Source organism: Macaca nemestrina, chromosome 17, assembly GCF_043159975.1.
Source record: "Macaca nemestrina isolate mMacNem1 chromosome 17, mMacNem.hap1, whole genome shotgun sequence".
NCBI classification, from domain to species: domain Eukaryota; kingdom Metazoa; phylum Chordata; class Mammalia; order Primates; family Cercopithecidae; genus Macaca; species Macaca nemestrina.
This window is the reverse complement of record NC_092141.1, coordinates 15767340-15792305: the sequence shown is the minus strand read 5'-3', so window position 1 is coordinate 15792305 and position 24966 is coordinate 15767340. Positions and strand designations below refer to the sequence as shown.

Below are 24966 nucleotides of genomic sequence, written 5' to 3'. Positions count from 1 at the left end.
GCATTTTACGAGAGGATGGGTATTGCCTGCTGCTCTGTTCCCTTCCAGGGAGGTGCTCCACGTGTCCCTTCTCTTCCTCCGGGTCATCAGCGCCTGCGCAGATGGCAAGATCAGAATTTACAATTTCCTCAACGGGAACTGTATGAAGGTGATAAAAGCCAATGGCAGAGGCGATCCTGTGCTGTCCTTCTTTATTCAGGGCAACAGGTGGGTGGTAGGTGCGGAGGTCAGAACTGTGAGCGATTCTGTTTGATTTTTTCCTCCCTTGGGATACCAGCCCTGGATCTGCTGTCAGGAGAAGACAGTGTGCAGTGACTCTCTACAATTTTGGCTGGGTGGGGCAACAGTCTTGTTGTGGGGACTAACAGGGCTTTGCACAAAACTTAGTAATTGGGAAGCAATCATGGTTCATTTTGACTTTTTTTTTTTTGAGACATAGTTTCACTCTGTTGCACAGGCTGGAGTGCAGTGGTGCGATCTCGATCTCGGCTCACTGCAACCTCCGCCTTCCAGGTTCAAGCAATTCTCTGCCTCCGTTGGCCAAGTAGCTGGGATTACAGGCGCCCACCAATATGCCCAGCTAATTTTTAGTATTGTTAGTAGAGACAGGGTTTCACCATCTTGGCCAGGCTGATCTTGAACTCCCGACCTCGTGATCCACCCGCCACAGCCTCCCAAAGCTCTGGGATTACAGGTGTGAGCCACCATGCCCAGCCTGTTTTGACTCTTAATTCATCCTGGGTATTTGTGGGAATTGCAGTGGGTGCAACATAACGCTTCTGTAAGGACCATAGTTCTACCAACGTGCAGCCCCTGCTTGCTCTTTGATCATGCCTTTGGCTGCCTGAGAGCTCTATCAGCTAGCTATCTTTGATGCCTCACTTCTAATGCAAAGAGACATATAGGAGAGTGGGGGGTGGCAGCAGCAGGGGGTACAGTGCGGGGGAGCTGAGCTGGTGAGCTTACAAAACCAGTACCATGACTGACTGCATTCTATACAGTACTGTGCTTTATATATGCGTAGATTCAGGGTGCTATTATATGAAAAAAACCAAATAGAACTAACCTGTAAATTCTACTTCAAGCTCACTTGAGACATCACTTAATGTCCCTGAACCATATTGCCTTCCTTTTAGTGAAACTTCATTAGTATTATTTACCATCTTAAAGAGGGCAGCCTGGTGATAAGCCTCAATTAATGAACACTTTTCAGTCACGCTGTTTAAAAAAAAAAAAAAAAAAAAAAAGCTCTGACCGGTTTGCACTCACAGCATCCAAAGAAAGGTGTTTTCCTTTCGGCTTGAGTCTAAAAGGGATTTCTTATTGGCATGACAGCCCGCATTCCGTTCCAGCAGTTCCAGCCAAAACAAGTTACTTTTCGAGAGAGTTTATGCTGTTGGTTAAGGTCTTAACATTGCAGCCTTTGGAGCAGAAAGAAATCTGCCAGAGTGTTTTCATTTCTTGTTTACAGTTAAGGGAAGAGCACAGAGAGGCGAGAGCTGCTCGCTTGTAAAACTGGTGGGTTGGGAAGGCAGTGCTGCGGGGGCACAGGCAGGGGACAGGGAGGGCAAGCTCTGGAGCTCTTTGTCTACGGAGCATACAAGTGGGGAGTAGAGAAGTTAGAAATCATCTCACTTTATAAAGTACAGATGTTCTGTCTACATCTAGAGTGTGTGCAGAGATCCTGGAGTGACGGCATGGAGTGTGTGGTGTCTGTGTGGAGGGTCTGTGAAGCAGAGGAGTCCTCCCCATGAGAGAGCTTTCCTCATTCCCAGCAGCAATAGTAATATTGGGTTTGGAAGCTGTGCTTGAAACAAACAAACAAACAAAAACAGTGAATTTCAAGACATCTGTGTGCAGAGTACCTTCTTGGCACCCTCGGTACTTGGCACTCACTCCAGGAATGGAAATTCATTTAAAAGCATTTTAACTTGAGGCCAGGCGCAGTGGCTCATGCCTGTAATTCCAGCACTTCGGGAGGCCGAGGCGGGTGGATCATTGAGTCCTGGAGTTTGAGACCAGCCTGGGCAACATGGTGAAACCCTGTCTCTACTGAGAACACAAAATGAGCTGGGCGTGGTGGCGGGCGCCTGTAGTCCCAGCTACTCGGGAGTTGAGGCACGAGAATCACTTGAACCCAGGAGGCGGAGGTTGCAGTGAGCCGAGATCATGCCACTGCACTCCAGCCTGGGTGACAAAGCGAGACTCCCTCTCACAATAAAAAAAAAAAAATAGAAAAAAATAAAAAAGCATTTTAACTTGAGAAGTGAAACAATCGGAACATATGTGCCCCAATCATGTTTATTTTTTAAAGAAAAGAGTGACAAAGCTAACGACTCCTGCTGCATGGCCTGGTAACTTTCACCACTCTCCACCCTCCAGCCGCCTACACTACTAGTCTGTTTGGTCACTACCTGGGCACTGTTCCCTTGGTCTAAAGACCAGGTGGGATGGTAACTGCAGTGCATCTTTCGGTGGCCTCCACACTCCTTTTGTGGACAACCTTGTTGTTTCGGTTCCAGGATGGTGGTCAACACAGAGAGCAATGTTCTCGTGTTCCAGTTCGAACACATAAAGTGGCAGTATGCCATGGAAAAAACGAAACAAAATAAGAAGAAGGAGAAAGAGGAGGAAAAAGAAGAAAACAGCCTCATGGAAACTCTCTCTAAGTCTAATATGCAGGTTCACAGCCCGAGAGAATCTGTATCCAGTAAACAAACTGTGATCCAAGAGCTTCTACCGAGCAAACCTCCCAAGTCCCGAGTACTCCTGAAGCCAGCCAAGTTCTCTTCAGGTAAAGGACGGAAATACCAGCAAGTTCAGTGATAACCCACAGAGCAGACTGGGTTTGGTCAGGGTGGTGGGAGCGGGGAGGACTGGTTCCTTTATGGAATATTTTGGCCAGTGGTTTCCTGAGGATATATATGCTAACCCTCCAGGAAGGTAGGAGCCATTCTCTCTGACCCTCCAAACAATTTATCACCCAGTTAATGGGAACCTTCTGGTTTGCAAGATCTAGATCGATCTATCTTCCTTCCTTCCTTCCTTCCTTCCTTCCTTCCTTCCTTCCTTCCTTCCTTCCTTCCTTCCTCCCTCCCTCCCTTCCTCCCTTCCTCCCTTCCTTTCCTTCCTTTCCTTCTTTTCTTTTTTTTTTTTTTTTGACAGAGTTTTGCTCCTGTTGCCCAGGCTGGAGTGCAACGGTGCAATCTCGGCTCATTGCAACCTCCGCCTCCGAGGTTCAAGCAATTCTCCTGCATCAGCCTCCCGGGTAGCTGGGATTACAGGCATGAGCCACCACGACTGGCTAATTTTGTATTTTTTTTTTAGTAGAGACGGGGTTTCTCCATGTTGATCAGGCTGGTCTCAAACTCCCGACCTCAGGTGATCCTCCCGCCTCAGCCTCCCAAAGTGCTGGGATTACAGGTGTGGGCCACTGCGCCCAGCCTGCAAGAGCAAGATTTTCAAACTTATAAGAATCTTTGCACGGTAGATAAGACTAGCTTTAATACTTACCACTGAAACAAAAAGCAAGCAACTAATACCCCCAACCCCCCAAATTTAAAACATATATTACATAACTATTTCTTCAAGACAGAGACAGAATTTGTTATAAGCAGAAAAATGATCTATGCAGAATGTATTGTTTTTAGATCTGAGAGATAATGTTTGTAGCTGGAAAAATCTTACGTATAAAGCAGGTGTGTGTGCGTTTGTGTGTGTGTATGTAGGTGGGGGTGCAGGCATGGCCAATGCCATTTGTAAGACATCCAAAGAATAAATTATGTGTGGGTTAGAGTAGCAAGACTCCTTCCTTATACCAGCCCTATATTTGGCAGGTGAAATTGGATCCACAGATCTATAGAGAAAACTATAAATCACCCCCAAGCATATCACACTACAAATAGTCAGCTATCTCTTGAGAGGAGGGAACTGAGAGTGTTAGCTAATGCTTAACAGTAGGAAAAGTGGGTCAGAGGGGGAGTCAGGATGCGATCTAGGCCTTAGACTTGCCACCCTAAAATAATCAAAAGATTCAGGATCTAGCTAAAAGAGTTTATCCAAGTGCAAAGTTTGAGGGCAGCATCCAGGGACACCAAAGACTAGTGACCAGTGCTCCTGGAGTGGGGAAAAGTGAACATCCTTTAAACAGACAAAAACAGAGCTGCTGAACAGAATTCAATTTTCCATACAAAGGCTAACATACAGATGTAAGACTAGATTGGCTACTATTGATGACCTCTAATGGTTGCTTAGCATTCTGCTGTAAAGAGGTGACAATCACAGGGGGAGTTGCTTAACATTCTGCTGTAAAGAGGTGACAGTCACAAGAGTGTCTATCTCCACATCATTTAGTCTCGGTTTCAATGAAGAATAGGGAGTCTGGTTAATGGAAAAGACCTCAGCACAGAGGTCTGGAGCAGGAAAACAGCTGTGCTATGTGACTCAGTTTCCAGGGCTTCACTTTTCCCTGTCACATAGTCAATTTAGAAGGTTGTTACACTCTCTTTACTTTTCACGGACTCCAGGTAACTACTTGGTTTCATACGACAATAAACAATATGGTGTTTGGTAGAAAAATACAGTTAGACGGAAGAGATATAAGTTCCAGTGTTTGGTTGCACAGTAGGATGACTACAATTAACAATAATGTATAGCCGGGTGCAGTGACTCACGCCTGTAATCCCAGCACTTTGGGAGGCTGAGGCAGGTGGATCACCTGAGGTCGGGAGTTTGAGACCAGCCTGATAAACATGGAGAAACCCCGTCTCTACTAAAAATACAAAAAAATTAGCCGGGCGTGGTGGCGCATGCCTGTAATTCCAGCCTTACTCGGGAAGTGGAGGCAGGAGAATCGCGTGAACCGGGAAGTGGAGGTTGCAGTGACTGAGATCGCGCCACTGCCCTCCAACCTGGGCAACAGGAGCAAAACTGCATCTTAAAAACAAACAAACGGCCGGGCGCGGTGGCTCAAGCCTGTAATCCCAGCACTTTGGGAGGCCGAGACGGGCGGATCACGAGGTCAGGAGATTGAGACCATCCTGGCTAACACGGTGAAACCCCGTCTCTACTACAAAATACAAAAAAACTAGCCGGGCGAGGTGGCGGGCGCCTGTGGTCCCAGCTACTCGGGAGGCTGAGGCAGGAGAATGGCGTGAACCCGGGAGGCGGAGCTTGCAGTGAGCTGAGATCCGGCCACTGCACTCCAGCCTGGGCGACAGAGCGAGACTCCGTCTCAAAAAAAAAAACAAAAAAAAAACAAAAAAAACAAAACAAACAAACAAACAAAAAACCAATAATGTATTGTATATTTCAAAATAGCTAGAGGAGAAGATTTGGAATGTTCCCAACACAAAGAGATGATAAATGTTTAAGATGACAGATATCCTAATTATCTTGATCTGATCATTACACATTTTATGCATGTCTCAAAATATCACATGTACTCCATAATTATGTATAATAATGTACCCATAAAAAACAAGATGGTGATATTTTGTATAAAAATCAGTCCAATTATCAGCCCCAATTATGATTGATTATATTATTTTATGCCCTAATTGAAGTATATAATGACTACAGCTTCTTCCTCAATCTCAATTTAGCAGTGTTAATAGAGGAACTTCAAAGTCAAGGGAAGTCAAAATCACCCCGAAGAGATGGTAAAAAGAGAGTTTATTCTGTTCATAAGGGAACAAGTGGCATGGATGGTGGGCAGGAGAATTTGGAAGCAAAATCCATAGCAGGAGATAAGACAAACAGTGATACTTAATTCTGAATTAGTGGCAAGATCCAGACTCTCTCTCTCTCTCTAGTTTCCTATTGTTTTCCAGCAGGCCACTACCTTTGCTTATCTTTGAGAATCTGGAATGAATACAATGCCTGGCTTCTCCCAAGAGTGACTGGTTTTCCTTAATTGTCCCTTTTCTGACTTGAGGCCACAGAGGGAGAACTATTTTCTGGTTTTTGGCTGACAGCCCGCCTGTGTTCCCTGCTAGCTTCCTCACTTCTTGGACTATTATGTCATCAAGCTGAGAAATGGGCACAATAAAAGAGAGAACAGGCAGTTGAGGCTGGTTTCAGGGAGCATTTTAAGAGACTTTATTAGGAACGAGAGAGATTGGGGGCAGGTGCTATATATGTGAGATAAGGAGATAAGGGAGAGAGAGAGAGAGATGGGGATGTGCCTTTTAAGAAGTGTTGCTGGGATGGGCATAGTGGCTCATGCGTGTAATTCCAGTGCTTTGGGAGGCCAAAGTGGGAGGATTCCTTGAGGCCAGGAGTTGGAGACCAGCCTGGGCCACTTAGTGAGATCCTTATCTCTACAAACAATTTTAAAAATTGGCCAGATATGGTAGCACACACCTCCTAGCTACTCAGGAAGCTAAGGCAGGAGGATCCTTTGAGCCCAGGAGTTTGACGTTACAGTGAGCTATGATTGCACCACTGGGTGATAGTGACACCTAGTCTCTTACAAAAAAAAAAAAGTGGCCAGGCGTGGTGGCTCATGCCTGTAATCCCAGCACTTTAGGAGGCTGAGGTGGGTGGATTGCCTGAAGTGAGGAGGTCGAGACCAGTCTGGCCAACATGGTGAAACCCCATCTCTACTAAAAGTATTAAAAAAGTAGCCTGGCGTGGTAGCATGTGCCTGTAATCCCAGCTACCTGGGAGGCTGGGGCAGGGGAATTGCTTGAACCAGAGACGGCTGGGGGTTGCAGTGAGCCGAGATCGTGCCACTGCAACTCCGGTCTGGGTGACAGACCAAGACTCCATCTAAAAAAAAAAAAAGTTTCTGGACATCATGACTCATGACTGGGATGTCCCTTTGTTATTTTTTAAGGACATAGATAAAAATTTAAAATGTCTTTCAAACATTTTTGACTAGTATAATAGTGTTTCTTTGGAACAAACTCTGTGCAGAGATTGGTTTCAAGGTGAGGGGAAAACAATTGTTTTATGAGGGCTGCGCTAACAACGGGCATCCTTGTATAAACCTATGTCAGTGTACAGGCACAGGTATACCTGAAGGGTAAAGTCCTATGAGTGAAATTGCTAAGCCAAAGGATAAGTGCATTCAAAAACTAGAAAGATATTGCCAAGGTTGTCCTGAAAAATATTATATTAATTTACACTCCCACAAGCAATGCATGGGAGACGCCACTGCATCTGTGCCAACTCTGGGAGTTAGCTGGCATTTTGTACTTCCTTGTATAAATAAAAATGGTGCCTGCATTTTCTTCTAGGTTGATCATTAACAAACTAAATGTCCACCAACAGGCAATGGCTAAGTAATAAAAAAATCTATTGTATGGAATATTATATATGGCTAAAAGTTATATGATGAGGATTTGTATATACTAACTTGGAAAGAGATCCACAATACATTATCATTTGAAAAAAGACAAATAAACAATGAGCTCACCATAATTCCTTTTTTTATAAAAGGAGAAAAATGTTTGAGTTTGCAAGGAGAATAGGGAAGATTTTGACATCTTGATTTCACTTTTTTTTTTTTTTTTGAGATGGAGTCTCACTCTGTTGCTCAGGCTGCAATGGAGTGGCATCATCTTGGCTTACTGCAACCTCTGCCTCCTGAGTTCAAGCAATTCTCCTGCCTCAGCCTCCTGAGTAGCTGGGATTACAGGTGTGTGCCACCACACCCGGCTAATGTTTTTGTATTTTTAGTACAGACAGGGTTTTTCCATGTTGGTCAGGCTAGTCTCGAACTCCTGACCTCAGGTGATCTACCCACCTAGGCCTCCCAAAGTGCTGGGATTACAGGCGTGAGCCATTGCACCTGGCCTGAAGACAGGTTTTATTTTGGGCAACATTCAAGATTATTTGGAGTCAAATTTGATTAATAAGGTAAAGATCAAATTTTGCAATATAATTATTGTTGAAAAATACACTTATGCTACTATAAATTTATTAAGATCTGCTTTGTGTGAATCATAAATGAGATGTGAAGGTCATTCCCAACTTCACATTTTCTTTTTTTTTTTTTGAGACGGAGTCTTGCTCTGTCGCCCAGGCTGGAGTGCAGTGGCACGATCTCAGCTTACTGCAAGCTCCACCTCCCAGGTTCACGCCATTCTCCTGCCTCAGCCTCCTGAGTAGTTGGGACTACAGGCGCATGCCGCCACGCCTGGCTAATTTTTTGTATTTTTAGTAGAGAGGGGGTTTCACCGTGTTAGCCAGGATGGTCTGGATCTCCTGACCTCGTGATCCGCCTGCCTTGGCCTCCCAAAGTGCTGGGATTACAGGCGTGAGCCACTGCTCCCGGCCCCAACTTCACATTTTCAAAAATAAGTAGAGTATCGAAATCACATGTTGCCTTCAAAATATGCACACTTAGAGGCTAATATACACTTTACTGAATACTAGCATTTTATTTAAAACTAGTTTTATTAAATCGTTTCTAGTATCAGCAATTTCTAATACGACTGAGGATGCCTGCCTGTATGATGGCATACCTGTTGGACAACAAAGACCTCAATGTGCTTTGAAGTCTGAATGCCCAAGTACTTAATGCATACGTACTTAATATTTTTCACAGAATGCCGATTTTTTTTCATTTTCTTTTTTTGAAGAAGCAGATGATGTGGAGAAAGCACCAAAACAAGGACAATTGGAAACTCCTGAAAAACTGCTCAATCACCCAAAGAAAAAGTCTTGGAAAATTCCTATGTCACCTGACCAATTCCTCCTGACTGTCAGCGCCCTGCAGCAAGCCCATAATTCCGGGAAATTCGCCTATCCCTGTAGGCCCCGAACAGAAATTATTGATGTCTGGGGACCTTCAATTTCATACCCAAGGAAGGTCTTGAATTTCAAAGGAACATCCATCCAACATGCAGTTGATCAGTTGAGATTGAGCAATCCTCCTATAGATGTGAAACAAACCAGTATTCCCCTTGAAATCCAGAAACTGCAGCCCAACTTGAAGATCTCTTTGCACAGTCCCAGAGTCCAGTCCACTTTGCCGCAGCCCATGATTATCCGCTCCAGGTTCTCTGGCAGCTTAAAGGGTGGAGACCAAGTGACCAGTTCAATTGAAAGGGCAGTGTGCAGTCCCCTGACCAGTATGCAGGTCATTAAACCAAACCGCATGCTAGCTCCAAAAGTGGGCACAGCCACCCTGTCTCTTAACAAAGAACGGCCTCGCATCTACACAGCCCTTGATCCCCTTAGAGTGAACACTGAGTTCGTGCTGTTGACCGTGAAGGAGGAGAAAGAGCACCAGGAAGCCAAGATGAAGGAATATCAGGCCAGGGAGTCCACTGGAGTGGTTGATCCAGGAAAAGCCAGCAAAGCTGCATGGATCAGGAAAATCAAAGGCCTGCCTATTGATAATTTCATGAAGCAAGGGAAAACAGCGGCCCCTGAACTTGGACAAGATGTATTTATCTGAACCAGCCTTGGGAAATTACAATGTTTTACAATAAACAGCCAAGTGGATGTTGCTATTTGGCCTTTTTCTTTTTTTTCTTTTTTTTTTTTTTTACTGTTTTTTTTCCTGGTAATTAATGTGGGAACTCCCAATTATCTTCCTCTGAGCCAAATATCTGATATCATCAAAATAAGAAAACAGAAGGAGGTTGGGTGAGATTAGCATCTGTACTCCCACTGAAAAAAATTTAGTGAGCATTAGGAAAGCCCAGTTTCGTTGATGGGGGATGGGGAGACGATCACTGGAAATTAGATACCATTCATCACTATCAATTTAGTGCTATTAGTTCTTCCGGCAAATGAAGTTATGGGATTATATCAGGGTAATGCATTGGAGTTTTCTGGTATTTTTGCATAGAAGCCTGATGAAACCCATTAAGAATTTAAAAGGGGAAGCCCTTAATGGGGTTGACCTGTTGCATTTGACGACATTGAGCTTTTCCTTCTCAGGGCTAAGTCCTAAGGAAGAGAATTAGCATAATATCCTCTGTACAAAGAGGGCCAGTATCATCAAGTGCATTGAGGTTTCTGCTTAAACCTTTGGACTATGGTGTCAGGGACCAGGTAATTTAGAAGACTGCAGCCCACTACAAGAGCTATGGCTCATCAGAAAGTTCAAGCCTTGGCCAGGCGCGGTGGCTTACGCCTGGAATCCCAGCACTTGGGGAGTCTGAGGCGGGTGGATCACCTGTGGTCAGGAGTTCGAGACTAGCCTGACCATCGTGGTGAAACCTCGTTTCTACTAAAAATACAAAATGAGCTTTAACAACTAGCTATTAAAAATTAAAAGACGGTAATGAATTAAAACAGAATGCCTTAAAAAACAAAAACACCACAAAACTCCACAGCACTGAGTGGACCACTGAAAACCTGCCATGGGCAGGCTGGATGTACAGGCCCCAAATTTGTCAGCTTTTCATCTCCAAGGGCACGAATGCGATTGTGCTGCCGAACTTTCTCGCCTTTGAGAAACGCGTGTGTGTTTTTTCCCCTTTCATTCATTATTAGAATATTAGGTTTTAAATGGCACTGGCAAACAGCCACGTAAAATTTGTTATTTTAATAGAGAAAATCCCTTCAATCAAGGAAACGTGCAAATATCACTATGCCAACAACAGCAGTCTGACTAGGACAGACAGATAGGATACTGTCATCATTACCGTTTCAAAAATGACTTAACGCCCCTCAATTTCACATCCTTTGTTCAGGCAAGATCACACATGAGCTGCTGGACTTAAAACAGTAATAAGAATAACGACTCCCATTTACTAGTAAGGAAACCATTATCATCCCCACTTTACGACTGACGAAAGAAGTACATAAAGGTTGGTGATATGATTGGCAATAGAGGACCCAGGCGTCCAAGCTCCAGGGTGCAAGGTCTCAAATCCTATTCCTTAGTTTCCTGGCGTCTAAGGTTATACCTCCCATAATAATGCCGTCCATTACTTACTCTAGAGTCCTCCTGCCTTGTTTTTCTTAACGTTTTACTTCTTCGCAAGCACATATTTTAAAAAGTTGTTTCTACAATTTAAAGTACAAAAGTAATACTGTACAGGAGTACGTCTTTGTAAAATATTCAAAGAAAATTAAATTATAGAATAAAACCCCGACCTCCTGCATTCCGGGCAGCGACGCTGGCGGGAATGACTTCAGAATTTGCACTGGATGGACAGCAAACATTTCCTCAAAACAGACCATGAAGCTTTCCACTTGAGAGCCCACTGTGGTCCCAATGCTTTTCCCAGCCGGTTTTCGCTCCTGCTCCAGGCTCCGCCTCCGCCTCCGCCGTGTCCGCGCTTCTCGCCCCGCCCCACACAGCAGCTCCGCCCCCGCTCGCTCCGCCCCCGGAGTTACTCCTCCGGCGTTGCTCCCTCAAAGCGGAAGTGAAGCCGGACTGAGGCTCCTACAGTGGTCCCTCCTGGCCTTTGGTGACGAGTCGCGTCAGTTCCGACCCGGACCCGTACGCTGCTGCGCTGACGTGGCTCCCGGAAGTAGGGCTGGCGTAGGGCCGCCATGTTGCAGCAGGTGAGGGGTGAGGGCGCGCAGGGAGGATGGCGGCTCGTGGGATGGGCTCTGCAGCTTCCTGGGGACTGGAGTCCGCCTTCCCTGCGCCCACTACTCGAACTCGAGGAGGAGCGGGGCGGCCGGGAGTGGAAGGCTGTGGGTAGTTGTCTGAGGAGGGTAGCTGGGGGTTCTGAGGCCTCTGGAGGAGGCGTGACTGGTGCGGCGCCGAGCAGGTACTGCTTGCGGCTGTGGAGACGCCCGTTGTTGACCAGCTCGAGCGGGGGTCTCTTTTTCCTCAGCCCTTAGTGCGGGGGTGGAGGTGTGGAGTAGCGGCCTGCGGGCCTCTTAGATCCCCGACCCCCAGAGCTGCGATGTGATCTTGTAGGAATCGGCGACACCGCCAGAGCCTCGCTTTCGAGTTGCTGTTCCCAAACTAATGTTGTTGATGATTCTCTCTTGTGTGCTCTTAAATTGTAGTGCACATGTTGGCAACCGGAGACTAGTAAGATTAATTTAATAATCTCTTCTTCTTAGAAAAAAACTAGTATTTATAGTCACTTAGATTGTCTTACGTGTTTTTTTGTTTCGGCTCACATAATTTATTGAGGGGTTACTATGACTCAGACATGGTTGTAGGCCCAGGGATAGGGCTGTGACCAGTACAGACAAGTTTTTTGTCCCTTATTTTCGGGTTAGAGAAGTGGGTTCTAGGAGATGGGAGTGGGGTGGGGAGACACGATAAATTATATAACCAAAGATATTTTCAGATAATTGCAAAGGCAGGGTGATGAAATAGCAAGTGTCTGAGGATAGGACAACGAAGATTTGTGGTCAGAAAAGACTGCTTATGAGGAGATGCCTTGAGTGGAGAAAATCTAATAATGGTTAAATTCAGCTATGTTACAGGAAAGGCGTCCTGATTCAGACCCCAAAAGAGGGTCCTTGGCTGGGCGCGGTGACTCACGCTTGTAATCCCAGCACTTTGGGAGGACGAGGTGGGTGGATCATGAGGTCAAGAGATTGAGACCATCCTGGCCAACTTGGTGAAACCCTGTCTGTACTAAAAATACAAAAATTAGTTGGGCGTGGTGGTGCATTCCTGTAGTCCCAGCTACTCGGAGGCTGAGGCAGGAGAATCGCTTGAACTGGGGAGACGGAGGTTGCAGTCAACCTCCACTGCATTCCAGCTTGGCGACAGAGGGAGACTTCCTCTGTCCCAAAAACGTTCTTGGATCAGGCGAGAAGGAATTCAGGGTGAGTCTGCAGTGCAAAGTGGCAAAGTGAAAGCAAGTTTATTAGGAAAGTAAAGGAATGGCTACTCCATAGAGCAGCCTGGAGGGCTGCTGGTGGCCCATTTTTATGGTTATTTCTTAGTGATATGGTTAACAAGGGGTGGATTATTCATTCCTCCCCTTTTTAGAACATAGTAACTTCCTGATGTTGCCGTGGCATTTGTAAACTGGCATGGCGCTGGTGGGAGTGTAGTAGTGAGGACGACCAGTGGTCACTCTCGTGGCCGTCTTGGTCTTGGTGGGTTTTGGCTGGCTTCTTTATTGCAACCTGTTTTTTCAGCAAGGTCTTTATGGCCTGTATGTTGTGCCAACCTCATATCTCATCCTTTGACTTAGGATGCCCTGTCTGGGAATGCAGCCCAGTAGGTTTCAGCCTCATTTTACCCAGCTGCTATTGAAGATGGAGTTGTTCAGGTTCACATGCTTCTGACATCTGAACCTGGCACCCAGGCCGGATGAGGCTGGAGAAACACAACCATGCCGACTGTTCCCACTATTTATGTATTTATTTATTTATTCATTTATGAGACGGAGTTTCACTCTTGTTGCCCAGGCTGGAGTGCAATGGCGCGATCTCGGCTCACTGCAACCTCCGCCTCCCGCCTTCAAGTGATTCTTCTGTCCCACCCTCCAGAGTAGCTGGGATTACAGGTGCCCACCACCATGTCCGGCTAATTTTTGTATTTTTAGTAGAGATGGGGTTTCACCATGTTAACCAGGCTGGTCTTGAACTCCTGACCTCAGGTGATCCACCCACCTTGGCCTTCCAAAGTGCTGAGATTACAGGCGAGAGCAAGGCCTGTTCCCACTTGGTAAGTTTGTGGTGCGAACCTCAGTCGAGCCCTTAGTGCTGCCAGGCGGTCATTCTCCGTTTCTATAGCCCCTTCACCCTCTCACCTTAGGCAACTATTAAAACTCAAATCTTCAACATTTCTTCTCTTATCCTCTCTCAGCTGGTAATGTTGCTTCTTGTTTCACTGAAAATGGAAGCCATCGGAAGACAGTTTTCACACTAGCTGCCTATTTATTTGCATGTTTACTCATTGTCTCATATTCTTGTATGATAATTGGAGTGTCCGTGCTCCATTCTTAGGTCTTCCTGTCTGCTGTGTCCTGGTTTCCATCTCCTCTTGCCTACTGGAAGGCATTGTTCCAGTAATTCTCTTTCTTCCGTCGTCAATTTTTTGATCCTTTTAAACGTTTGTTCACATCGACATATAAACATGTTTTAATTTCTCTTACCTTAAAAAATGAAAACTTGACACCATATGCTCTTTGACTTGTCACCCCATTCTTTTTCCTTTAAAGACTTGTATCATATATACTTGTCTTTTAATTCTTCCATTCTCTCTTGTATTCATTCTAGTCAGCCTTTTTTCTCCTCTCCCAACCATACTGGAACTGAGGTCCCCGATGACCTGTTAAAAATACAGTGGCTGGCCGCGGTGGCTCATGCCTGTAATCCCAGCACTTTGGGAGGCCGGGGTGGGCGGATCATGAGGTCAAGAGATTGAGACCATCCTGGCCAACATGGTGAAACCCTGTCTCTACTAAAAATACAAAAATTAGCTGGGTGTGGTGGCCCTTGCCTGTAGTCTCAGCTACTCGGGAGGCTGAGGCAGGAGAATTGCTTGAACCTGGGAGGCGGAGGTTGCAGTGAGCCAAGATCACGCCACTGCACTCCAGCCTGGCGACAGAGCGAGACTCCGTCTCAAAAAGAGAAGAAGGAGAAGAAAAAATACAGTGGTCACTTTTTGGTTTTCATCTTACTTGTGAGCAGCATTTGACACAGATGATGGATCCTCCTCCTGGAGGCACTTCGTTTGGTTTCCAGGACACTACCCCCTCCTGGCTCACCTCATGTTCCTTGGTACTTCTTTTTCAGTCCCCACTGTGTATTCCTTCTTATCTTTGTGATCTCTAATTATTGGAATGCCAAGAATCTGTCTTAGCCATCTTTATCTTTTTAGTTGTTCAGGACAAAAACTTTGGAATCTTCCTTGATTCCTTTTATTTACCCTTCCTCCACCTCCCCAGTCAACCCATCAGCAAATCCTGTCAGCTCTACCTTAAAATGTATTTGGGATCTATTTTTCATCACCTCCACTGCATCCATCCTAGACCACGCCATTACTTCTTGGCCTCGTGATTGAAGTAGTTTTCTAACGAGTCTCCTAGCTTCGTGCCTTTGTCCCTCCTTCCTCTCCCCTACCCCTCCAGATTTTTACTACAGTAGCCAGAATTCTGTATTTAACAGATGAGTCAGAACATGCAGTCTTACAGTTAGAACACTCCAGTGGATCTCCCTCTCAATGCTTTTTGGTTTTAAAAATACTAGCATCTTAAAATGTCCAAAATCAAACTGCTGATTTTGCCCCGAAATCTTTTGTGTCTTCCCCATCTTAGTAAATGTACATTAGTAAATGTAACTCCAGGAGTGCAAAGCTATTTGTCTTTTTTTTTTTTTTTTTAATCTGTACCACTTACAGCGGTACCTGGCACTTGGTAGGCACTCAGTATTTACTGAATAAATGAGAAGAAATCAGTCTTTCAAAGAGCAGGGTAAGAGAAGTGTTCTAAGTAGTATGAACCATAAGTGCAAAAGAACCTGATGGGGCCTAAATTTGGCATGTTTAAGGAACTGAAAAGAGGGCCAGCCTGGACATGGTGGCTCATGCCTTTAATCCTAGAACTTTGAGAGGCCAAGGCAGGAGAATTGCTTGAGCCTGGGAGTTTGAGACTAGCCTGGGCAACACAGCGAGACCCCATTTCTGCAAGAAATTAAAATATTAGGTATGGTGGCTTGCAGTACTCAGGAGGCTGAGATGTAGAGCCTGCAGTGGTGACCCCTGATTGCTCCACTGCACTCCAGCCTGGGCGAGAGCCAGACCCTGTCTCAAAAAAAAAAAAAAAAAAAAAAAAAAGCCAGTCTGGCAGGAGCTTAGGTACTGTATAAATTTCCTATTGCTACTACAGCAGCAAATTCCTATGTACTGTTGTAAAGTTCTGGTGGTCAGAAGTCCAGAATGAGGCTCCAGGGGTTAAACATCAAGGTGTGGGTAGGGGTTCTGGAGAATGAGTTTCCTTACCTGTTTCAGCTTCTAAACACCTGGGATCCCTTCCCCATCTTAATGCCATCAGCGCAGCGTATTCGAATCTCTGTCTCTGATCCCTACTTTGCTTGTTTCATCACCTTCTCTGACTGACCTTCCTTTGTTTCTCTTGTAAGGACCTTTGTGATCACATCATCTGGCCAGCCTGGGTAATCCAGGGTAATCTCTTGACCTCAAGATCCTTAACTTAATCCCATCTGTGAAACTCTTTTTGCCAAGTAAATTCACATGTTCACAGGTTCCAGGGATTAGAACCTAAACATCTTTGGCAGGGGTGAGGAGGTATTCAGCCTGCCACAGTTCATGAAGGGTGAGTGGCCGGAGATAAGGTCTTAGATATTGGCAGGTACCAGATCATGATAGATCATGATAGGGAGTCTGTTTTTCAGTCATAGTGCTGAGGGGTGTCAGTAGGGGAATGATATGATTTGATGTGAAAAAGTCTCCCCGGCTGCTGGATGGCGATTAGACTGTTGGGATCAAGAGCAGAAGGCCTCAGCTTTTTATTCATAACATCATATGGTGGATCTCAATCTTGGCTCTACATTGTGATCACACCTCAAAGCAGTTATATCTGAAACACAGGGCTGGACCCAATTATCAGCTTTTTTTTTTTTTTTTTTTTTTTTTTTAAATAGAGCATTCTAATTGTAGCGAAGGTTGAGAACCACTAGTCTCATAGATCTGAATCCATTTTACTTTTTCAGCCTTAGCTCAATAGGAGCTTCTCCCATCCATCACTTACTGCATGGGCTACTTGGCCATTTCTTAGACAAACTTCCTGTATTCCCACCTGTGCCTTTCAAAATATACCTAGTCTAGGGAGGCCTATGCGGACTATCAGGGCCCAGCTGCTAAACTCACCTCCAGAAAACTTCTCCAGTGCCCTGTAGTAGGAATGATTTGCTTCCTTCCCCAGCTCCCATTTGTACTTAGATTTCTCAGCCCTGATCACAGTCAGCTGTATATTATAGCCTCCTTTGCTTATTTACTCATGCCTTCAACAAATATTGTATCACTTGGCTAAATGCTCTGCTAGACACCAGGATTTATTACAATGCAAAGACAGTCCTGGTTGGGTGTGGTGGCTCACACCTATAATCCCAGCACTTTGGGAGGGTGAGGTGGGCGGATCGCTTGAGGTCAGGAGTTTGAAACCAGCCTGGCTAACATGGTGAGACTCCGTTTACTAAAAATACAAAAATTAGCCAGGCTAATTAGCTGAGATGCACTCCTGTAATCCCAACTACTGAGGAGGCTGAGGCACTAGAATCACTTGAACCCAGGAGGTGGAGGTTGCAGTGAGCCGAGACCATACCACTGTACTCCAGCCTGGGCGACAGAGCAAGACTGTTTCACACACACACACACACACAAAAGACCTTGTCCTCCAGGTCTTCCAGCAGTTTATATATGGAGGTAGGAGTGGGTAGACTTGCAATAAGAATACTCCGAGATAATTGTTCAAATGGAGATTTGTCCAAGTGCTGTAGGAACATGGGGTTTTCAGAGGCAGGTTTTCAGCTATTTCAGTATTTGAGCTAAAAAACTTGAAGGATGATTTGGTATTTGCCTGGTGGTGAGCAGGGCATGGGGAAGGGAAGAGTTTTCTGAGACAACATGTGAAAGGCAGGGGATGGGAGAGAGATTGCAGTGTTTCTTAGAGACCATGTAGTTAACAGTATTGCTTCAGTGCTCAACAGTGCTCAATGAAGACAGTGTCAGAAGCAAGTATGGGGCATTAGATTCTGTGATCTTCTATGCTTTATGTGAAGGAGTTAAATTTTATCCTATACTTGTAGGGATGCCATTGAAAAATTTGAGCAGTAGAGTGACATGGTATGATTTCCATATTGGGAGGATTGCTCTGGGTAATGTAGAGGAGAGGCTGGAATAGAGAGGGATAAAGGCAGGGAGGCTGTTGAGTGGCACTAGGAGAGGAACAGGAGCAGGTTCGTTGTCGTTGAGGGGAATTGCAGTGAATTGAGGTGTGAACCACTCTTAGAAGCCTAAGGTTATGGGGCCGGACATGGTGGCTCACTCCTGTAATCCCAGGACTTTGGGAGGTCAAGGCGGGTGGATCACAAGGTCATGAAATCGAGACCATCCTGGCTAACACAGTGAAACCCTGTCTCCACTAAAAACATGCAAAAAATTAGCCGGGCTTGGTGGCACACGCCTGTAGTCCCAGCTACTTGGGAGGGTGAGGCAGGAGACTCGCTTGAACTGAGGAGGCAGAGGTTGCAGTGAGCTGAGGCTGTGCCACTGCACTCCAGCCTGAGCGACAGAGCAAGACTCCATCTCAAAAACAACAACAACAACAACAAAAAAACAGGCTAAGGTTGTAAAAGGAAGCAATGCTTTGGGAAGGTAGAGGATTGAAGGGGAGATTCAAGATCAGGGTTCTTAAAATCTTTTTTGCCTAATAAGTGGCCTTGAAGAAGTTTATATGCATATGCTGATTAGAAAGATTCAGTAGAGGCCGGGCTTGGTGGCTCATGCCTGTAATCCCAGCACTTTGGGAGGCCGAGGCAGGCAGATCACCTGAGTTCAGGAGTTCAAGACCAGCCTGGCCAACATCGCTAAATCCCGTCTTAACTAAAAATACAAAAATTAGCTGGGCGTGATGGCACTCACCTGTAATCCTAGCAACTTGGGAGGCTGAGTCTGGAGAATCGTTTGAACCCAGGAGATGGAGGTTGCAGTGAGCCAAGATCATGCCATTGCACTCCAGCCTGGGTGATGAGCAAAACTCCATTTCAACAACAACAACAAAAAAGAAAGATCCAATAGATAGACTTGAAGGTAGAAGAAAATGCAAATAAAGGGGAAAATGATGAAACAAGTCCCAGAGGAGGCATGAAAAGAAGTTATTCTGAGCACAAATAATTGGTTTAGCCTTGGATAAGAAGAGAAGGAGTTGTGAGAAGGGATCATGGAACTAAGGATGCAGTCAGATGATTTTGTGAAGGAGCCAGAAACCTTGAGATTATCCCTAGTAGCCTCGGCTTGCTCTGTGACTTGGGAGAGAACAGGTGAGGATAGGTGTTAAGTTTGTAGTAGCATCATCTGCACCCCAGAGTTTTCTCAGAAAGTGCAGCCTGGGGGCAGGAATGGAGCAGCTGAGACTTGGATTATTACCTGGGGTTTTTGCCAGATGATTTGAGGAGGATGGGATGGAGGATCTGCATGTGTCCTTTTCCTAGGTTTTGAATTCCTGATGCTGTAACCACATTATTTTATCTTCTATTTTGATGAGTATGCAGTTTTGCATGCAGTGGCTGTGTAAACACCGAATATCCTTTTGCTTCTTGACCATTTATTTTTCCTACTAGGATAGTAATGATGACACTGAAGATGTTTCCCTGTTTGATGCAGAAGAGGAGACGACTAATAGACCAAGAAAATCCAAAATCAGGTAGGAGAAGTTGCATGAACTGTGTTAGTGTCCAGTGCTGTTCTGTATGTATGTCGTCGTTTCGCTGTGCTTGTGAATACTGCCTGTTGCTAGTTTGACAACATGCAGTATTTAGTGTAAGACCAAGATGACATTTCAGATTTTCTTGCGAATAATTGGCATATGGAATTTTACTTAATACTGAGTTTTAAAATTAGCAAATCCAATTATTTGAACACCTGTGTTTTAATTCTGTGCTGTTTTCCAAGAATGTACCATTTCTTCATATAGTTTCTATAGATACATTACATTTTGATTTATTGTGCACATTTCAAAATCACGTGACATTTCTATTCTAAATTTAATTCTCTCTAAAGAAATTCACTTACTGAAAGCAGATTCTACCTGAACCCTGCTAAAATGCTGTTTTTCACTTTTCTTTCATCTTTCATGCCAGTCACAAAAGACCACATATTGTGTGATTTCATTTGTATGAAAAGTCCAGAATAGGCAAATCTGTAGAGACAAGATAGATTAGCTGTTGCTAGATACTGAGGGGTTTGAAGGTAAATGGGGAATGACTGCCAGTGGGTACAAAGATTCTGTCTGGGGTAATGAAAAGTTGTAAAATTGATTGGAGTGATGGTTGTACAACTCTGTGAATGTACTACAAACCATTAGATTGTTTACCTTAAGTAAGTAAATTGTATGATATGTGAATTATGTCTCAAAAAAGGTGTTAAAAAACAAGAAACAGGCTGGGTGCAGTGGCTCACGCCTATAATCCCAGCGCTTTGGGAGGCCGACGTGGGTGAATCACGAGGTCAGAACTTTGAGACTATCCTGACTAACACGGTGAAACCCCCCTACACTAAAAAAAAATACAAAAAATTAGCTGGGCGTGGTGGTGGGCGCCTGTAGTCCCAGCTACTCAGGAGGCTGAGGCAGGAGAATGGTGTGAACCTGGGAGGCAGAGTGCAGTGAGCCGAGATCGTGCCACCACACTCCATCCTGGGCGACAGAGCGAGACTCCATCTCAAAAAAAAAAAAAAAAAGAAAAAAGCAAAACAAGAAACTACCTGATAACTTTGTCTTAATTTCTGAAGTGATTTCTGAGGGCTAAGGAATTCTTTTGGCATGATTTGAAAATATGATTCAGATTCTAAGATATAGTTTCCTTATTTCTCCAAGCGAGGTAAAGTTCTTTATTATATATTTTGTGAAAGTTTATATTCAATGAAGTGTTAAAGTCATCTGTGCATAGTGTATTTTCTGTGACAACAGGGCCTAGTCAAATAGTGGGACTTAAGAAAAAGCGAGGTAGGACGTTTGCTTTCTCCTAAAGTCATCTCTTATTTTGACAAAACTCTTCACATTTACACCACGGCTAAAACATTTTTTCTCTACATTTGCTAGTACCTGTAGTAAAATGTAATTGCATATTGTGTTTTGGTTTTCAGACATCCAGTAGCATCATTTTTCCACTTATTCTTTCGAGTCAGTGCAATCGTCGTCTATCTTCTCTGTGAGTTGCTCAGCAGCAGCTTTATTACCTGTATGGTGACAATTATCTTGTTGTTGTCGTGTGACTTTTGGGCAGTGAAGGTAATTTTGATTGTTTTTATTTGAAAATTATATTTAATATGAAAATGATATATAAAATAATGAGAGCATTTTGCATTAGTATTAATCTTTTGTTACTTCAAACCTTGTCTGTGTTAAAGTGCTAGATATATCAAATTGCATGTAGATTTTTTTTTTCATTTTTTCCCTTTGACAATACAAGATGAGACATGTAGGTTACTGTGCTGCTGATTTTTCTGTGCCATATTCTAACCTACATCAGCTTCAAAGTCAAATAAACAAATGTGACTAGCAATCATAGACCCTACAATGTTGCTTCTAATCCATACCATGGGTTTTGCTTCAGGCTTACCTGTAGGTGTGCAGTATATAATTTCTAGATAAGGCCCCAGTGTAGGTTGTCCACAAATACTTAAAAAATACCTACCTTTTGCAGAAGCTCCTATGGATGCTTTAGGGCAGTGTTTCTCAAGCTTGCCACCCACTGAATATTTGTCGGTGTCCAAATATTGGAGGTGGGAGGAGTGTGCTATTGACATCTAGTGGATAGAGGGCAGATATGCTGCTAAATATCCTAACATACAGGACAGCCCCCTGCAACAAAGAATTACCCAAAATGTCAGTTGTGCCAAGGTCGAGACACTCTGCTGTAGGGGATAGAAAGGAGTGTAAGAAATGGTTTTAAACTCAAGAACAATGATTAGAGAGATGGATGGATGGATAGATAGGTACATGGATAAATAGATAATCAAGTAAGCATAATAAAATATTAAATATGGACTCTAGATGATATTTGGGTATTCGCTGTAAAATTTAACTCTGTATGTTTGAAAATATTCATAGTAAAATAGTGGAGAAAAAAAATCAAAGGCTAATTTTGGAGTTTCAGAGACATATACTGATTCAAAGACCAGTAAGATGTTACAACCCTATTCATACCCACCAATGTATCCATTTTTAGATCTTTTAATTCTTGTTTTTTTTTTTTTTGAGATGGAGTTTCACTCTTGTTGCCCAGGCTGCAATGGCATGATCTTGGCTCACTCACAGCAACCTCTGCCTCCTGGGTTCAAGTGATTCTCTTGCCTCAGACTCCCGAGTAGCTGGGATTACAGGCATGCACCACCATGCCTGGCTAATTTTTTTGTATTTTTAATAGAGAGTGGGTTTCTCCATGTTGGTCAGGCTGGTCTCGAACTTCTGACCTCAGTGGATCTGCCCGCCTAGGCCTCCCAAAGTGCTGGGATTACAGGCGTGAAACACCGCGCCTGGCCATCTTTTAATTCTTACAGATATCAGAAGTGGTTGGCTTGGTGATGGCCAGTTTCCATAGGCCACATAATGCCGAGAAGGAAGATTTCAAAGGTCTGTTTTCTTTAGGTTTTTCTTTTGTTCACTCTTCTTTGGCTTGCATTTATTTGAATATCTTCTGTTACTTTATGCTCTAAAGTATTTAGTACATACCTACTCACAGTTTTGATATGCGTTTATTTTTGTTGTTCATAAAATTTCTATTCAGCCAAATAGAATATGCTTTCCAGTCAGATCTTCCTGGTAATTTCCAAACTCTTAAAATTTTTTTGGGTTTAGAGTTTTAAAAAATGTGATCAAAATAGTTTATTTTCTGATAAGGTTTTGTTTTGTTTGTTTTTGTTTTTTTGTTTTTAAACAAGGGCTTAAAAAATGGCACCCTTTTATCCTTGGCAAAATTGTAGATAGCCAAACAATGGAGATATGAAGCAAAATTAAGAAGTCAAGAATAGGTAGGTTATTAAGTGGACTTCGGATAAGCAGGGTTCTGAAACAGTTAAAATAGAGATGTGTCATAATTGTTATAAATATCAATGTACTTACTAAAAAAACAAAAAAGCAATCTTTATCTAAACCCCCAGGTGTCCAATCTTTTGGTTTCCCTGGGCCACAGTGGAAGAAAGAATTGTCTTGGGCCACACATAAAATACACTAACATTAGCTGATGAGCTTAAAAAAAAAAAAAAATCACACACAAAAAAATCTCATAATGTTTTAAGAAAGTTTACGATTTTCTCGGCCAGGCGGTGGCTCATGTCTGTAATCTCAGCACTTTGGGAGGCCAAGGCGGGCGGATCACGAGGTCAGGAGATCGAGACCATTCTAACATGGTGAAACCCCGTCTCTACTAAAAATACAAAAAAAATTAGCCGGGCATGGTGGCGGGCGCCTGTAGTTCCAGCTAACCTGGAGGCTGAGGCAGGAGAATGGCGTGAACGCGGTAGGCAGATCTTGCAGTGAGCTGAGATCGCGCCACTGCACTCCAGCCTGGGCAACAGAGTGAGACTCTGTCTCAAAAAAAAAAGAAAGTTTATGAATTTCTCTTGGGCCACATTCAAAGCTGTCCTGGGCAGCATGAGGCCTGTGGGCAGAGGGTTGGATAGGCTTGCCCTAGGTGATGTTAATGAAGATAAAGAAGAGGTAGAGAACGGAAAATAATTTAAACGCATGTTTAAATGCTAAAGCTTATATTGGTTTTTATTTTATTCTTCACTCTGACAAATTGAGTAAAAAAGGTTAAATAATGGTTTTAAAAATTTAATGACAACTATTAGTAAAATTTAAAACAAGTCATGTATCTTCTGAAACATAAGAGAAGATGGAACAAGTAAAACAGTTAATAGAGCAAAAGAAGGAAAACAAAGCAAGTGTCAAGGAAGCTTAAATCAGAAAGCACATGTATAAGGTGATGTAAGTAATGCAAATTCATTATTATAGTAAATGTAATTTGATTAATATACCCATTTAAAGACAAGAATATTAAGATCGGGTCAGAAATCAAAGTCCAAACAAAAGATCTAACCAAATTAATGACATTAGAAAAAATAAAAGAAGGCAAAGATAACATCAGATCAACTCAAACCAAAAGAAACTTGGCATTGTATGATTATCAGATGAGATATGAATCAGAATAAGCACAAAGAGGAACAAAAAAATGTCATTTTATGAATCACAGTGAAGATCATTCAGAGTAAAATTATATCACACTATGTATTAAAAAAATTAGAAATATTAGAAGATAGAAAGCATTACGATAAGTCTAACAAACTACAATCTTTAACAAACCAAAGTGCCAAAAATAACTAAGGTCTGAAGGATCTGAGTGAAATAATTAGCAACATCAATTTAATAGCAGTTTTTGGGACTTTGTATGACAGAATACTTTCTTGTAAAGTGCCTGTGGAGCATTTACAAAGATTGGCTAAATATCACTGTGAAGAAAATCGAAATAAAATTGCCCAGAGCACCTACATTTTCTAGTCCAATGAAACAGAACTAGAAATTAATAGAAAGTGGTTGTCAAAATTGGAATTCTTTGTAAAAAACCAACTGTTATGTAATTGGGTTTAAAAGGAAGCAAAAAACTGTAAATATAGGTTATTTATACCTTAATGGTGATCATTTACAGTCAAGCTTTCTGAATATGTCAAAAACTGAATTCAGAGGGAAAATAATAGAAAGAGGGAAAATAATGGACTGCTTGAATCCAGTTTCAAAAATAAGCAATAGGCCTGAGAAATTAGGAAAATAAGCTAATAAAGATAAAAGCAGGAAAGGGTTGGAAAATGGGAACGTGGAAGAGTTTGAAAGTATTCTGAGAGCATTCTTTGAAAATACCTCTGGTTTAGATCTCCCTTGCCAGCCCTTTTTTTTTTTTTTTTTTTTTCCACTTAACATCTCTCCCGTAGGAATTTTGGTTTCATAAGACTCTTCCTTTTCTTCTGTATTCCTTTCCTAAGGAGTGCCATCTGTGCTTCTGGTTTTGATTGCTGATCTGTAAGCTGTGTTGCCTCCCAGATCTGTATCTCCATTCAGGTTTGTCTTCACAACTCAAGGCCTCTCCATGTGTCTTCTTCACGTTTTTATGTGGCTGTCTTGAAGGCATCTCAGGTCTTTTTTTTTGAGGTGAAATCTCGCTTTGTTGCCCAAGCTGGAATGCAGTGGTGCGATCTCGGCTCACTGCAACCTCCACCTCCCGGGTTCAGCGATTCTCCTGACTCAGCCTCCTTGGTAGCTGAGACTACAGGCATGTGCCACCATGCCTGGCTAATTTTTGTATTTTTAGTAGAGACAGGGTTTCGCTATGTTAGCCAGG

General features: G+C 43.4%; 2 protein-coding genes across 14 annotated transcripts in view; both read left to right on the top strand.

Moving 5' to 3' along the window:
• Positions 1-9462, top strand: part of FBXW10B (F-box and WD repeat domain containing 10B) — a 42858-nt gene extending 33396 nt beyond the window's left edge. For 2 of the 3 annotated variants that reach the window (XM_071082372.1, XM_071082370.1), the window contains 3 exons: positions 49-207; positions 2523-2794; positions 8589-9462. In XM_071082372.1, the coding sequence (XP_070938473.1) occupies positions 49-207; positions 2523-2794; positions 8589-9409 (1252 nt within the window). In that variant the 3' untranslated portion in view covers positions 9410-9462. The remainder of the gene's footprint in view (positions 1-48; positions 208-2522; positions 2795-8588) is intronic. The other variant, XM_071082371.1, reaches the window with a different exon arrangement.
• A 1859-nt stretch (positions 9463-11321) lies between these two features.
• Positions 11322-24966, top strand: part of LOC105473511 (trans-golgi network vesicle protein 23 homolog C) — a 66153-nt gene continuing 52508 nt past the window's right edge. For 2 of the 11 annotated variants that reach the window (XR_982270.3, XM_011727331.3), the window contains exons 1-3: positions 11741-11956; positions 19195-19277; positions 20717-20861. Coding sequence is in view for 7 of the 11 variants with exons in the window: in XM_011727331.3 (XP_011725633.2) it covers positions 11891-11956; positions 19195-19277; positions 20717-20861 (294 nt within the window). In the remaining 4 variants the exon portion in view is untranslated. The other 9 variants (XM_011727326.3, XM_011727329.3, XM_011727327.3 and 6 more) reach the window with 9 other exon arrangements.